The 14,427-nt window shown below is 40.9% G+C and overlaps 1 protein-coding gene across 1 annotated transcript in view; it reads left to right on the forward strand.

Annotated features, from left to right (window-relative positions):
* pa2g4a (proliferation-associated 2G4, a) overlaps window positions 1-14,180 on the forward strand; it is a 32,221-nt gene extending 18,041 nt beyond the window's left edge. The window contains exons 7-13 of the mRNA XM_080217784.1: window positions 2,321-2,399; window positions 6,857-6,935; window positions 8,005-8,138; window positions 8,299-8,393; window positions 9,465-9,592; window positions 11,883-11,942; window positions 12,889-14,180. Coding sequence (XP_080073910.1) covers window positions 2,321-2,399; window positions 6,857-6,935; window positions 8,005-8,138; window positions 8,299-8,393; window positions 9,465-9,592; window positions 11,883-11,942; window positions 12,889-12,954 — 641 coding nt within the window. The 3' untranslated portion in view covers window positions 12,955-14,180. The remainder of the gene's footprint in view (window positions 1-2,320; window positions 2,400-6,856; window positions 6,936-8,004; window positions 8,139-8,298; window positions 8,394-9,464; window positions 9,593-11,882; window positions 11,943-12,888) is intronic.
* The last annotated feature ends 247 nt before the right edge of the window (window positions 14,181-14,427 follow it).

The raw sequence follows: 14,427 nt of genomic DNA on the forward strand, positions 1-14,427 counted from the left end.
GTAAGTTTTTCACTCAAAGGGTGGTGAGTGAGTGGAATCGGCTGCTGTCGGTGGTGGTAGCGGCAAACTCGGTGGGATCTAATGGCATTGGGAGTTACAGATAGTTCTATGGCTTGGTAGGTATCGATGTGATCGGCACAACTTGTGGGCCGAAGGGCCTGTTTGTGCTGTAGTGTTCTATGAAAGTGGAGTTGAGGCCAAGATAAGATCGATCATCCTTTTTAAATGGCAGAGCAGGCTCGAGTATTGAACTCCTGCTCTTGGTTCTTATTAACCATGCCAGGTGATAGGTTGTGTTGAGTTTGCAATTCATAGTCAGGTTTACAGCATGGAAACAGGCCCTTTGGCCCAACTTGTCCATGCATCCCTTTTTTTTTTTAACCCCTAAGCTCGTCCCAGTTTCCTGTGTTTGGCCCATATCCCTCTGTACCCATCGTACCCAGGTAACTGTCTAAATGTCTTTTAAAAGACAAAATTGTACCTGCCTCTACTACTACTACTACTACCACCTCTGGCGGCTCATTCCAGACACTCACCACCCTCTGAAAAGAAATTGCCCCTCTGGATCCTTTTGTATCTTTCCTCACTCACCTTAAACCTATATAGTTTTAGACTCCCCTACCTTTGGGAAAAGATATTGACTATCTAGCTGATCTTATGCCCCTTATTATATTCTATAAGATCACCCTCAGCTTCCTACGGTCCAGGGCAAAAAGTCCCAGTCTATCCAGCCTCTCATAACTCAAACCATCAAGTCCTGGTAGAATCCTAGTAAATCTTTTCTGCCCTTTTTTTCTAATTTAATATTCTTTAAGGTGACCAGAACTGTACACAGTATTCCAATTGTGGCCTTACCAATGTCTTGTACAACTTCTTCAAGATGTCCCAACTCCTGTATTCAATGTTCTGACCAGTGAAACCAAGCATGCCGAATGCCTTCACCACTCTGTCCACCTGTGACTCTACTTTCAAGGAGCTATGAACATGTACCCCTAGATCTTTGTTCTGTAACTCTCCCAAAAGCCCTCCCATTAACTAAGTCCTGCCCTGGTTCAATCTACCAAAATGCATCACCTCATTTGTCTAAATTAAACTCCATCTGCCACTCATCAGCCCACTGGCCCAATTGATCAAGATCCTGCTACAATTGGAGAAAACTTTCCTCACTGTCCACCACATCACCAATTTTGGTGTCACCTGCAAACTTACTAACCATGCCCCCTATATTCTCATCCAGATCATTAAATGACAAATAACAGTGGGCCCAGCACTGATGCTTGAGACACATCTTTGGTCACAGGCCTCCAGTTTGAAAAACAACCCTCTACAACCACCCAACAATTCCATAATGGTTAATGCTGAATCATAGTTTTGGATGAGTATAAGTGGCTAAAGTAGGAACAGTGAAATTCTTGATTTAAAAGCATTCAGATTCATTTCCTGCAATCAGTCCCCATCTTTAATTAACATAAAAGCCTCCAATTTTCTTGACTCAAAAGTCCAGAAGGCATCAACTGTTTGGACATGGTTGCTGGGACTCTTTCTGGTACTTTGCGTAAATGGTCAGGCCTGAGTCATGATGGGATTAATCAACAGGCTTCGTCAATGAACCTGAAGTTGTATACAAATGCTGATTTCTCCCAGAGTTCACTGAATAACAGTCAAGGGCAGGATCCTAGGCTGTTTCCTTTCCTTGCGCGATTTGAGATGCAAAGGTGTTTGTAGTGCACAACCATTGTCTTGTTGAGATCAGATCTGATGGAACCTGGAGCATTCCTGGTCTGTATAACTCTGCTACTCCTGAACCAGGTTGAACTTTTCAATTAGTTGGGGCCTTGTAGCTGAAAAATGATCCCTTCACATTCATTTGGCATCACGGTGCAGGGGTCAGCCTAGATTATGTGCTCAAATCTTGCAGTGAGGCTTGAACCCATTTTTTTTTTTAGCTCAGTTGGTAGTATTCTTCAAGCTTAATCTGACAGTGGGGTGAAATTATACTCAGCATGTTTCTGATGCAATGTTAAGCTGAAGCCCAATCAGTCTGTCCAAATGGCTGCCATTGCACCATGCAGCACTCAAAGTCCTGGCTGATATTCGATTAACCAATACCATGAAAACTAGGTTAACTAGTCATTCTTCTCTCTTTTCTGATCATAACATCTTGTGGCTCTTGCTTGCATAACTACGATATTGAGATTCAAAAAGTAATTCATTGTAATTGAAGCTCTGATGTCCTGAGAGCATGTTGAAATGTGAAATATATGCAGGTTAGATTTTGATGTCACCAGAATTTGAGCTGTAATTTTTTTCTCTCTTCCAGGCATGCTATCACATCAACTCAAACAGCATGTTATTGATGGGGAGAAAACGATCATTCAGAACCCCACAGATCAGCAAAAGTAAGTCTGATCAGAGAGAATTCATAGCAGGTTTACTTTGTTCCATAGCTTGGGTTTTCATTATTTATTTAGGTCAGCATAAGTGTGTCTTTTTCTGGTTGGCAAGGTGTAACAAATGGTATGCCACAGGTATCAGTGCTCAGGCATCAATCTTTTACAATTTATTCTAATGACTTGGATGAAGGGATTGGAGCTATGGTTGATGACTTTGTCGACATAAAAATGGGTAGGATAGTAAGTTGTGAAGAGAACATAAGGAAGCTATAAAGAGTCTTGAGTGGGCAAAGACCTGGCAGAGGGAGTAGAATGTTGGAAAGTGAAATTATCTATTTTGGCAGGAAAAACAAAAAACATTATTTAAATAGTGAGAAACTGCAGGGGTAAGGAAGGGAGTTTATGCTTCAGTTGTACAGGGCATTGTTGAGATCACATCTGGACTATTGTTTGTCAGATGTACCAGACTAATACCTGGATTGGATGGGTTATATTGTGAGGAAAGGTTGGACAAGCTAGACTTGAATCCCCTGGAGTTTAGAAAAGTAAGAGGCAACTTGACTGAAATCTTTTAAAATTCTGAGGGGTATTGACAGGGTGAATGTGGAAAGGATGTTTCCTCTTTGGAGTCGCTGTTTAAAAATAAAGGGTTACACATTTAAAACAGATGAGGCAAAGAAATTTTGATTTCACTGAGTATCAGATCAGTCATGATATTGAATGGCAGAGCAGGGCCGAGAGGTCTCCTCTTGCTCCTAATTTGTGCATATGTTCGTATGTATGTCATTTAATTGTTTGTACTTAAAGCACGAAGGAAAAACTAAAAGAAATCCTTAATATTGTGTTGGAGAAATTGCTGGGATTAAAACCCAAAAAGTCCAAGGGCCTGATGCTCTGCATCCCAGAGTGCTCAATGAAGTGGCCCTAGAAACAGTGGACACATTGGTGATCATTTTCCAGCATTCTATAGACTCTGGAAGAATTCCAGTGGATTGGAGAATAGCAAATATAAACCCCACTTTTTTTAATGAAGGAGGGAGAGAGAAAACCAGGAATTATGGATTGATTAGCCTGATATTGGTGAAGAGGAAAATGCTGGAGTCAGTTATTAAAGACGCAATAACAAAGCATTTGGAAAGCGGTGACAGGATCAGTCCAAGTCAGCATGGATTCACTAAAGGGAAATCGTGCTTGACAAATTTCACAGAATTTTGTTTGAGGATGTGACCACTAGAGTGGACAAGAGTGAACCAGGGAATGTTGTGTATCTGGACTTTCAAAAGGCTTTTGACAAGGTCCCACACAAGACTTTAGTGAGCAAAATTAAAGTTCATGGTACCGAGGGCAACATATTGATGTGGATAGAGAACTGGTTGGCAGACAGGAAGCAGAGACTGGGACTAAACAGGTCCTTTTCAGAGTGGCAGGCAGTGACGAATGGGGTATCACAGGGTTCGGTGCTGGGACCCCAACTAGTCACAATATACATTAATGAATTGGATGCAACATCTCCAAATTTGCAGACGACAGTAAGCTAGGTGGCAGTGTGTGCTGTGGGGAGGATGCTAAGAAGCTGCAGAGTGACTTGGACAGGCTGGCTGAATGGGCAAGTACAATATAATGTGGATAAACGTGAGGTTATTCACTTTGGCAAAAACAGGAAGGAAGATTGTTATCTGGTGGCAGTTTCAGAAAAGGGCAAGTGCAACGTGACCTGGGTGTCATGGAACAGTCACCTGAAGGTTGGCATGCAGGTACAGCAGGCAATGAGGAAAGCTAATGGATTTGAGTTTAGCAGTCTTACTGCAGTTATACAGGGCCTTGGTGAGGCCACACCTTGAGTATTGTGTGCAGTTTTGGTCTCCTAGTCTGAGGAAGGACATTCTTGCTCTTGAGTGAGATCAGCGAAGGCTCACCAGACCTGGAATGGCAGGACTGACATGAAGAGACTGGATTGACTGGGCTTGTACTCAGAGTGAGAGGGGATCTTGTAGAAACTTATAAAATCCTGGTGGGATTGGACAGGTTAGATGCAGGAAGAATGTTCCCAACGTTGGGGATGTACAGAACTATGGGTCACAGCCTAAGAATAAGGGATAAGTCATTCAGGACTGAGATGAAGAACTTCTTCACTCAGGTTGTGAACTTCTCTACCACAGAAAGCTGTTGGGGCTAGTTCATTAGATATGTTCGAGGGAGCTGGATGTGGCCCTTGTGGCTAGGGGGATCAAGGGAGTATGGAGAGAAAGTGGGAATGGGATACTGAAAGTGCATGACCATATTGAATGGTGGTGCAGGCTCAAGGGGCCGAATGGCCTACTCCTGCACCTATTTTCTAATGCTTTTTTCTATTTGAAATGTTTTTAAAAAATTGGTCTGAAAAGGTGTTCTAAATAGTTTCTGGTAGTGGAATGGTGTTTCTGGGTGTCTAAACTAATTGGTTTAATTGCTGCAGTGCAGTATGTGTGATGATTTTTAGAATAGTTGTCACAATTCAGATATTAATATTTTTGATCAGCCAGAATGAGCAAAAAGTTGGAATGCTCTTTAAATTTAAACAGCACTGTGCTGTCAATTTAATCCTGTTGCCTTAATTTGGCATCAAAGCTTCGCAGGATTGTTTCCTGGGATGCAAAGCTGATTAAATTGGTTTTTAGAAGAATGAGAGGCGATCTCATTGAAACCCAAGATCCTGAAAGAGATTGACAGGGCAGGTGCAGAGATTGTTTTCCCTCGGCTGGGGAACCTAAGACCCAGGGCACAGCCTTGGGATAAGGGGCCATTCATGAGGACTGATTTCTTCACCCAAAGGGTTTGAATCTTTTGGAATTCTCTATCCAGGGGATTGTTGGATAAAGGGAGACAATCAGGCACAGTCATGTTGAGTGGCGGAGTAAACATGAGGCACCATATAGTTTACCCATCCTATTTCTAATGTTAAATCTGTCTAAAGGTTGTCGAGTGGAGCTGCATTGTTTGCAGTTCACTAGGTACAGTGAGAATTGCTGTTCAGATAGGTTTACATCTCGTTGACAGAGAATGGCCCTGAATGATACATTTGCAGGCTGAGTGCTTGTATATATTGTAATTCAGAATTGGTCCTGATGTAGAATCTTTGGGCTGTTTCTACACTGCAGCATTCATTTCAGCCATTTAAATCCATGCTGTTGCTTTCTTCTCTCTAAATGAATTACTCTAATTCCACTCCAGTTTCTCCCCATATATTTTGAATAACTTTCAGGTAATGTTTTAATTCCTCTGCAAAGTACTTGCAGGTTCTACTTGAATAGTAGATTTTGGCAGATAATTTCACACTAATCATTATGTAATTTTTTGGGGGAGAAAGCAGGATTAGGCTATTGAGTTGGATGATCATGATGAATGGCGGAGCAGACTCTAAGGGTCAAATGGCCACCTCATGTTCCTATCTTCTATGTTTCTAAATAGTTTTTAACTTTCCATTTAATTTCCTTTTGCTGTGTCCTTTTCATCCTAATCTCACTGACCACTAGAAACAATTAATCAAAGATAGCATTTTATAACTTCCTGTGGGTCACCCTTAATCTTGGTTCTGCGGGAGTGATGGAAGGAGTCTAACCTGTACTTGAGTTCCTTGTGAACCTACACTTTATCTTTTCCATTATTTTTCTATCATTTCTGTAATGAAGTCCCCAAAGCTGCATTATACAGCAATGATCTATGGTCCTGTAGAGAAAGAGTTTACTGGATGTTGACCAAGCAGTCTAACATTTATTTAGAGGCAGCATATCAATGAGAAATAGTCTAAGGATAGGTACTGGGGGGATGTTAGAATTAACCTGCAGGGGTCAGAAGAGAAGCTATTGCAAGTGACACTCTAGCAACGACTGGATTGATGAGAATGCAACTAGGCAAGTGCACTTCCCCCTAGCTGGATACCAGTTATGATGTTGGATTAGGATGATGTAGTCAACCATGTCTGCTTTGACAGGTGAAGGTTTGGCTCAGGATGGGGGTTGTGCTTGCTGACTGCCGAGGGCCATTTTGGTATTGTGGCAATAACCTGATTGGCATTTGCTCTTGACTTTTATTTGCTATTAGTAACATTTGAGCTGAATTGTATCGTGGTTAACTGTTTCCTAAATGTTCCTCAATCTTTTGGCCACCCAGTTCTATCAGCCAGAATCCAGTTAAGCAAAGCTTCTTGCAAAATATTGAGAAAACAATCCTAGGAATGCTATAATAAATGATCTCTTCACCACAATAAATTTCTTTATGATGACTCTACATGGAGCTATGTTATACAGGTGCTTGTGCCACAGAGTTTAATAAATTAATTGACATTTTGAAGGTTAGATTTCTAGTCAGTCTGCTACAAGCTCTCCATGTAATCATGAGGGACATCCTAATTTAGATATCCACAGCAATCTACTGAAACATGGAAAATTCAGTGGTGTTGACTGACCGTTCCTTTTCTTGTATAGGAAAGACCACGAAAAGACTGCATTTGAAGTTCATGAAGTTTATGCTGTTGATGTGTTAATAAGTACTGGAGAAGGCAAGGTGAGGAATTGTTTCATAACTGGTCCTTAATTTGATTTTTCCATTTGCTTGTGAAGTGAAAGGTTTGCTATGGTTGGGATTGTGAAAGAATAATGCTGTGAATCAAACCTTGCTCGTGAGTGAGTGGTCGTAGTGTGAACTAGTACTGTCACTTTTCGCCATCAAGTAAAATGTGGAGCAGTCATGATGTGTATATAAATCACTGTGGAGTGATGTCTTGAATTAATAACTGGTGTATTGAGTAGATTGTGGTACTGATTGATTGGGTGTGTGTTTTTGTGCTTTAAAAAACATCCATGGAGAACCATTATATTTCTGCATTTGAACACCATGTTGCATTATTATGTTTTAAAGTTTGGTTGTCTGGAATTGACTTAATTAGTTTCATGAGATTTAAAGCTTTTGTATAGAAAATATACTAATCTGCAATAAATATTCTTTCTGTGAACCTAATGAGTAATTAAAGATTTTTTGGAAAGTAAGCCTAGTTGCATCAATTATCCTGCTCCCTGACAAAGCAAAATTCTAGGAGTGTGTGAATTCTGTTTGAGTACAAGCTCCCCAGTTAATCACTGTGCAGCATTATCATTGTCCTGAGGTTGAAATGGCTTTTCAGGTTCCACAATGAGAGTAATTTTGTTCACATTTTCTATGCAACTTGTGTGGCTGAATATTTGGATATTGCCCCTAACTGCTTGTTAATTAAACACTTGACCTAGCTGTAACAAGCATTGTTGCAAAGACCAAACCTCGTACTATTTGATTTTTTTGTCTGTGGCTGCCTGGAGACTTTTCCTCCGGTTGCTGTCTTTTGCACTTCTGGTTCCTGACTGCAGGGGGTGTTTAATTGTGCTAACGGCTTAGAACAATCTAAATTCCTCAATGGCCTTTGTTTAAAGAAAAAGAAATTGCAAAGTGGATATGAAAACAGTGTGAAGTTGATCAAATAGCTTGGAGTAGTGTGAAGGGAAAAATGGATATTGAATAATCCCAAAAGAATGATGTCCAGTTGATTCTCTTGACTCTCAAAGTGTGTTATAAAACAACCTCCACTTTAATATGCTTCCAGGCAAAGGATGCAGGTCAGAGAACAACTGTGTACAAGAGGGACCCAACGCAGCAATATGGTTTAAAAATGAAAACATCTCGTGCCTTTTTTAGTGAGGTTGAAAGGCGGTTTGATGCAATGCCCTTCACTCTGAGGTATGTCTGATGTGTAGCATGTGACTGTTCGTCTAATCAGGGGTAAATTGATTTGATTTAATGTGCAGACTTGCTTTTTTTTCCTGAGCCTTGAAATAGTCAGCTTTATGGTGGAGAGTTCATTAGAATGTTTGTAAAACCATGGCTTGTCTTTTCAAAGGGCATTTGAAGATGAGAAAAAAGCCAAAATGGGGGTTATGGAATGTGCCAAGCATGAGCTACTTCAGCCATTCAGTGTGCTGTATGAGAAGGAAGGTGAGATCCTGTGAACTGTGTACCCATCGAGCAAATTTAAAGTGGAATTTCACCTCTTATTGTTAAGTAAAGGTACTGCCTGTTAAATGGGCTATTTTGCTCCTGCAATCGATCAGCCTGTGATGCTTGCTCACATGGGTATGTGGATGAGATAAAACCTGTTTCCTAACATCTTCAGAACTATAATTCAACAATATTTTATACCTTTTTGTGGGAGATGGGAGGGTGGAATAGTAAAAGGTGGAACTCCAGGCAAGCAGAAACATGCTGCATGTTATATACTTGATTTCAAACTTTTTGTGAACTGCAAAGAAGCTTTCCTTAATAAGGTGTCGACCTTGATAAGACTAGCACATGTGCTAATCTTCGGCTTTGTTTTCCCTCTGCTTCCCTGCAACCATTGACCACCTGAGATTCCACAGGTGTTTGGGCACCTTCAGATGCCTTGTGTGGGTGACTGTTCATGTGTTGGATCTTATTCTGTGTCTCTCTCTCTCTCTCTCTCTCTCTCTCTCTCTCTCTCCCCCCCCCCCCCCCCCCCCCACGTGCACAAACAGTCTTCTGGCTTAGAAATCTTTTCAATTTAATTTTCAAGTGGCACATTTGCACAGCACTATGGTTAGCATTGCTGCCTCTCAGCGCCTGGGTCACAGATTCATTTCTAGCCTCTGGTCACTGTCTCTGTGGAGTTTGCACATTCTCCGCATGCCTGGGTTTCCTCCAGGTACTCTAGTTTGCTCCTATAATCCAAAGATATGCAGGTTAGGTTGATCGGCTGCCCTAATCTGTCTGTTCGCATGAGGGGGATTAGCAGGGTAAAATGCATGGGGTTGCCGGAATAGGGCTTGGGTGGGATTGTGGTAACTGCAGACTTGATGGGTTGAATGGCCTCCTTCTGTAGGGATTCTATGATTTTTGCTTCAACACCAGTGACTAGATTACATTTTTGGTTAAATGAAATATTGGGGACTTGCTATTTAAATCCGATTCACTGATTTGTGATATTGAACCTTTTACTTGCAATCTGAATTTGAAATGGTGCACTTTACCTGATTTGTTGTATTTTTCCAGGAGAGTATGTGGCTCAGTTTAAGTTCACCGTGTTACTCATGCCCAATGGTCCAATGAGAATCACCAGTGGGACATTTGAAAATGAGCTCTACAAGTCTGAATTGGATGTGAAGGATCCTGAACTAAAGGCAAGTGCCTTTTTAATATCGGCCCTTGTTTTCCATTCCTTCTGCAATCAAAAGCTGATTTCAAAATAGTGCAAAATCATTGCAAAATGTCCTATGAGCTTTTACCCACATGTTCTGCTCTGGGTAGTTCATAGGAACATAAGAAATAGGAGCAGGAGTAGGCCATTTAGCCCCTCAAGCCTGCCCTGCCATTCAATAAGATCATGGCTGATCTGAAGTGGATCAGTTCCACTTTCCCACTTCCTCCCCATAACACTTAATTCCCCTGTCTATCAGAAACCTATCTACCTGTGATTTAAATATATTCAGCGAGGTAGTGTCCACTACTTCAATGGGCAGAGAATTCCAGAGATTCATTACCCTCTGAGAGAAGTAGTTCCTCCTCAACTCTGTTCTAAACTGACTCCCCCTTATTTTGAGGTTGTATCCTCTAGTTCTTGTTTCCTTTCTAAGTGGAAAGAATCTCTCTGCCTCTACCCTATCTAGTCCCTTCATTATCTTATGTCTCTAAGATCACCCCTCAGCCTTCTAAACTCCAACGAGTACAGGCCTAATCTACTCAATCTCTCCTCATAAGCTAACCCCGTCATCTCCAGTATCAACCTGGTGAACCTTCTCTGTACTCTCTCTCCAAGGCCAATATATCCTTTCGCAAATAAGGGGACCAAAATTGCACACAGTACTCCAGGTGCGGCCTCACCAGTATCCTGTACAATTGCAGCAAGACCTCCCTGCTTTTATATTCCATTTCCCCTCGCGATTAAAGACCAACATACCATTTGCCTTCTTGATCACCTGCAGACTGAGTGAGGTTTTTGCGATTCGTGCACAAGGACCCCCAGATCCCTCTGCACAGTAGTGTGTTGTAATTTTTCACCATTTAAATAATAGTCTATTTTACTACTATTCCTTCCAAAGTGGATAACCTCACACTTGCCAATGTTATACTCCATCTGCCAGATCCTCGCCCACTCGCTCAGCCTATCCAAATCTCTCTGCAGACTTTCCACATCCTCCACGCAATTTGCTTTCCCACTCATCTTTGTGTCATCTGCAAACTTTGTTACCCTACACTCAGTCCCCTCCTCCAGATCATCCTATGTAGATGGTAAACAGTTGAGGCCCCAGCACCGATCCCTGCGGTTCATTGTTCCTTCGTTTATCAAATAAATGCTCTTCTCATCTAGTTTTAATGCTGTGGTTCTGCACTTCCTCTTGTTTCTTACTGTTGGAGCATAATCAGATTTAAGTGCAGGCTGCACTGTCTTGGTCCTTTTTTAATTTAAAAAGATTTCAGGAAGTTTTGCACTAGTGATATGACCTGGCGTTTTGCCATTTCCAACTAGAACTCTTGGAATACCCAAGCAAAATTGGTATTCTGTGGATGTTAATTCTGGAAGCAAAATAGAAAATGCTAGAAATAGAACAGGTCAGGACGGCATCTGTGCAGAGAGAAACAAAAGTTAGTTTCTGAAATGCTAACTCTCTCCACAGATGCTGCCTGACCTGTTGAGTATTTCCAGCAATTTCTGTTTATTCTAGAGTCTTGCAACACCCTGAATTTCAAGCAGTTGGTGAATTATGCCAAATGTTATGTGGAAACAAAAAAAAGTTATCTGTTGTGTTAATAGCATTTTGCAAAACCACCCTGAATAATTGGAGTCTGATCAGTTCATCAATAATACCAGGCTCTCAAAATTCGAGTCCCTGTGATCACTTCTAACAGAAAGTAGCCTAATTTTATTCTTGTTCCCAGAAAACCATGATCAGCACATCACTGCCAGCATTACCCACACACTCAAACTGCAAGACAGGTGTACCTACACCGCGTGGACTGTAGTGGTTCCGCAAGGCAGCTCACTACCACCTTTTTAAGGGCAATAAAAATGCTGGCCTCGTCAGTGATGCACCCAGATCCCATGAAAGAATATTTTTAAAAACACACGAGGAAAGCTTTCATGGGAATTTTGATTTGTTCTTTAAGCTGTTTGTCTTGGAGTGTCTCAATACTATTTCATAAAGCTCAACTAATTTCTAAGATGCTTTTAAGGAACAAGTGTTTGATGTCTAACCATGTCAAATCTACTTCTATTGCATCATGGCCACACATTAAACCATGAATCTCCCTATTCTAATAAATGCTTCTTTGCTGTTCTTCTGCATGACCACTCTTTGCTCTGTGATGATAGAATCCTTCATAACAAAGTTAGAGTTATGTAGTTTTCACTTTTTTTTCCCTCTCTAACCATGTGGTTCACATCAAAATTATTTTCCTTTTTACCCCTTCCAGGCCCTACTTCAAAGTTCTGTTAGCCGAAGGAACCAAAAGAGGAGGAAGAAGAAGAAGGTGGTAAGTCATGTATTTTTGCAATGGAGGAACTGTCCAGAAACAACTCGTCCAATTTTTCCCTTAAAACTCACTGCAGCAAAACTATCATTGGATCTAGTTTGTGTTTTCTAATCAATCTTCTTTTGTGGGGGTTTTAAAACATGTGAATTTCTATTTTTTCTTAATGGCATGATGGCATTAAATCTGCTTACTAGCTCAGTGTAGTCTTGTCATATTGCACATGGCCTTCAGGTAGGTGGAGCCTGCACACACTACAGTTTGGGCAGGCTGAAGCAATTAATAAGTTTGTTTTATAATTGACTGGAAGCATGAAACAAACACCTGGTAAATGCTAACGATATAACACAGTACCCATTATGTACGAAGTATGTCACATCTCCTTTACAGCCTCACGATTGAAAATAAAGTGTGAGCTATAAACCTCCAGTTGTGGAGTATTCCAACTAGTGCAAATCTCTGAATGAATTGAAGAACTGCAGTTACTTTGTTATGCAAGAAACGTAAGAATTACATTCTTAAATGCAGTGAGACAGCACAAATCTGTCAAAGGTACCTTTCGTGTATCGCTGAAATCTGATCCTATTCGCACTTCCCTTGATGGAGAAAGACGGCCTTTATTTTCTACCCGTTGATCCCACAACATACTGCAAAAGTATCAACCAACCAATTAGCTCAGTAACAAACATTCAGATGAACCATAGCCACTTTTGAATCTGTGGAACTCTGTTTATATCAAGATGCTGTCATTAGCAAGTTAGTTTTATTGCATTTAGGATTCGTTCTTTGCGACCAACAATGAAACTCGTGTCCTGATCTAGGATGTGTTGGTGCCCCTCATTTACTGATCGAGAATGTGAGCTTCAGGCTTCTCAAAAGGCTTATCTTGGTGATTAATGGAATATTTTTGTCAAAGGAATATTTTAATACATCTGTTTTTCATCTCCAGGCTTCCCAATCTGCACTCAGTGCCACCACTGGCAGCACCAATGAGGAGAACGAAGCTGGAGATTGACCTCTTGTAACCTGTAACCCCAGAACTGACCTGACCTTTGACATAGTTGTCTGTACCTGACAGCGAGCCCCATTCCCCAGCGCTGTTTAGAGTGCAGCTCGTGGGACCTTTTCACCAGCTCCTATATTCTTACACTGAGGGAGGACCACAGGACTCGCATTTATGACTGCAGACTACTCCAAAAAATAAAAACAAAAAAAAAAATTTGTGCTATTTGTATGGTTTTATATTTTCTATCCAAACGAGAGCATACCAAGGTGAAAGTAATTGGTACTGAAGATTTGAAAGGTATCTGTAAAATTTATATTCTTCCCAGTCGACTTGGATCCCAAGCCTCACTTGTTTGCATTGCAGTAGGTTGCCTCAAGTGTTGGTGCAGTCACCCAACTGTCAGCTGTTGCTGTTCATTGAGACAGCATTGTAGGTACTTGGGGCTGATTGGACAGACCTGGAGATTGGTGGGGGTGTGGGGTCCTGAATTAAACCATTTTAAACTGTATAGATTATTAGAAGTTAGTTTCTGCCTTTTTTTTTGTATCCTGTTTTACGAAATGTTGCCAGTTTCCCCAAATATCTATTATGGTTATAAAGGAAAAAAAATGCTGCAAATTTGGGTGGTCTTTTCTCCAGTAGAGTTTTCAGTAGACTCGAAACAGCTCAGGATAAACTGAAACATACATTGCAAACTATTATTAATTATCCCAGACTGTTCTGAATGATTTGGAAATTGCCAGGAGGTTGGGCAACTTAAAAAAAAATCTAACCCTGTGTGAATAATAGGCCAAGTAACCATTGGCAGCAGAGCAGTTCAGAGTCCACGTCCATTTTCTCTGCATTCTGAACTGAGTTTTTTATTTTTAGGGGGAAGGGCAAACTTTCTTTTTTGATCTGATTTGCAGGATTGTAAATGCACTTTCGGGTGCAGGCTGAATTGATGAGATTTATATTGTAACAAAATTAATTGTGTGGTTCTGCCTGATTTTTGATTGTGTCTTAACAAAAGAATGGCGATAGTTCTGTTGGCATTTGAAAATGCTGCCCCAACCTTTTTACATACAACAACAAAAAGTGTGCAGCTTGCATACGAAGCTGGTATAAGGACTCTTGTTGTGCTAGCCCTTGCCATCATGAATTTGTGTTTGTGTGAGATAGGAGCTCAGTGTAATACCATGATTTGTTTTGGGTCACTGTGGGGATTAAATAAATAACTGAATATTAATCCTGCACTTGATTTGTCTTGTTTTATGTCCACTGTCACTTGCCCCATCATTACTTCAATGACGTCCTATTAGTAAAGCAGGTTTTGGATGGTTCTGATAATACATGGTTCCTATCATTGAAAGATGTTGTCTGTTGTCAATTGTCATTGTAATGCTGCCATTTGTATTTGTACCTAAATTGTACAGTAACTACCTCTTAGTGCACACGACCATCACAGGCAGCAAAGCTTCCTTGTTCATGAATTTGTCAGGC

Source organism: Carcharhinus amblyrhynchos, chromosome X (assembly GCF_965287045.1).
Source record: "Carcharhinus amblyrhynchos chromosome X, sCarAmb.v2.hapA, whole genome shotgun sequence".
In the NCBI taxonomy this organism is placed as follows: Eukaryota; Metazoa; Chordata; class Chondrichthyes; order Carcharhiniformes; family Carcharhinidae; genus Carcharhinus; species Carcharhinus amblyrhynchos.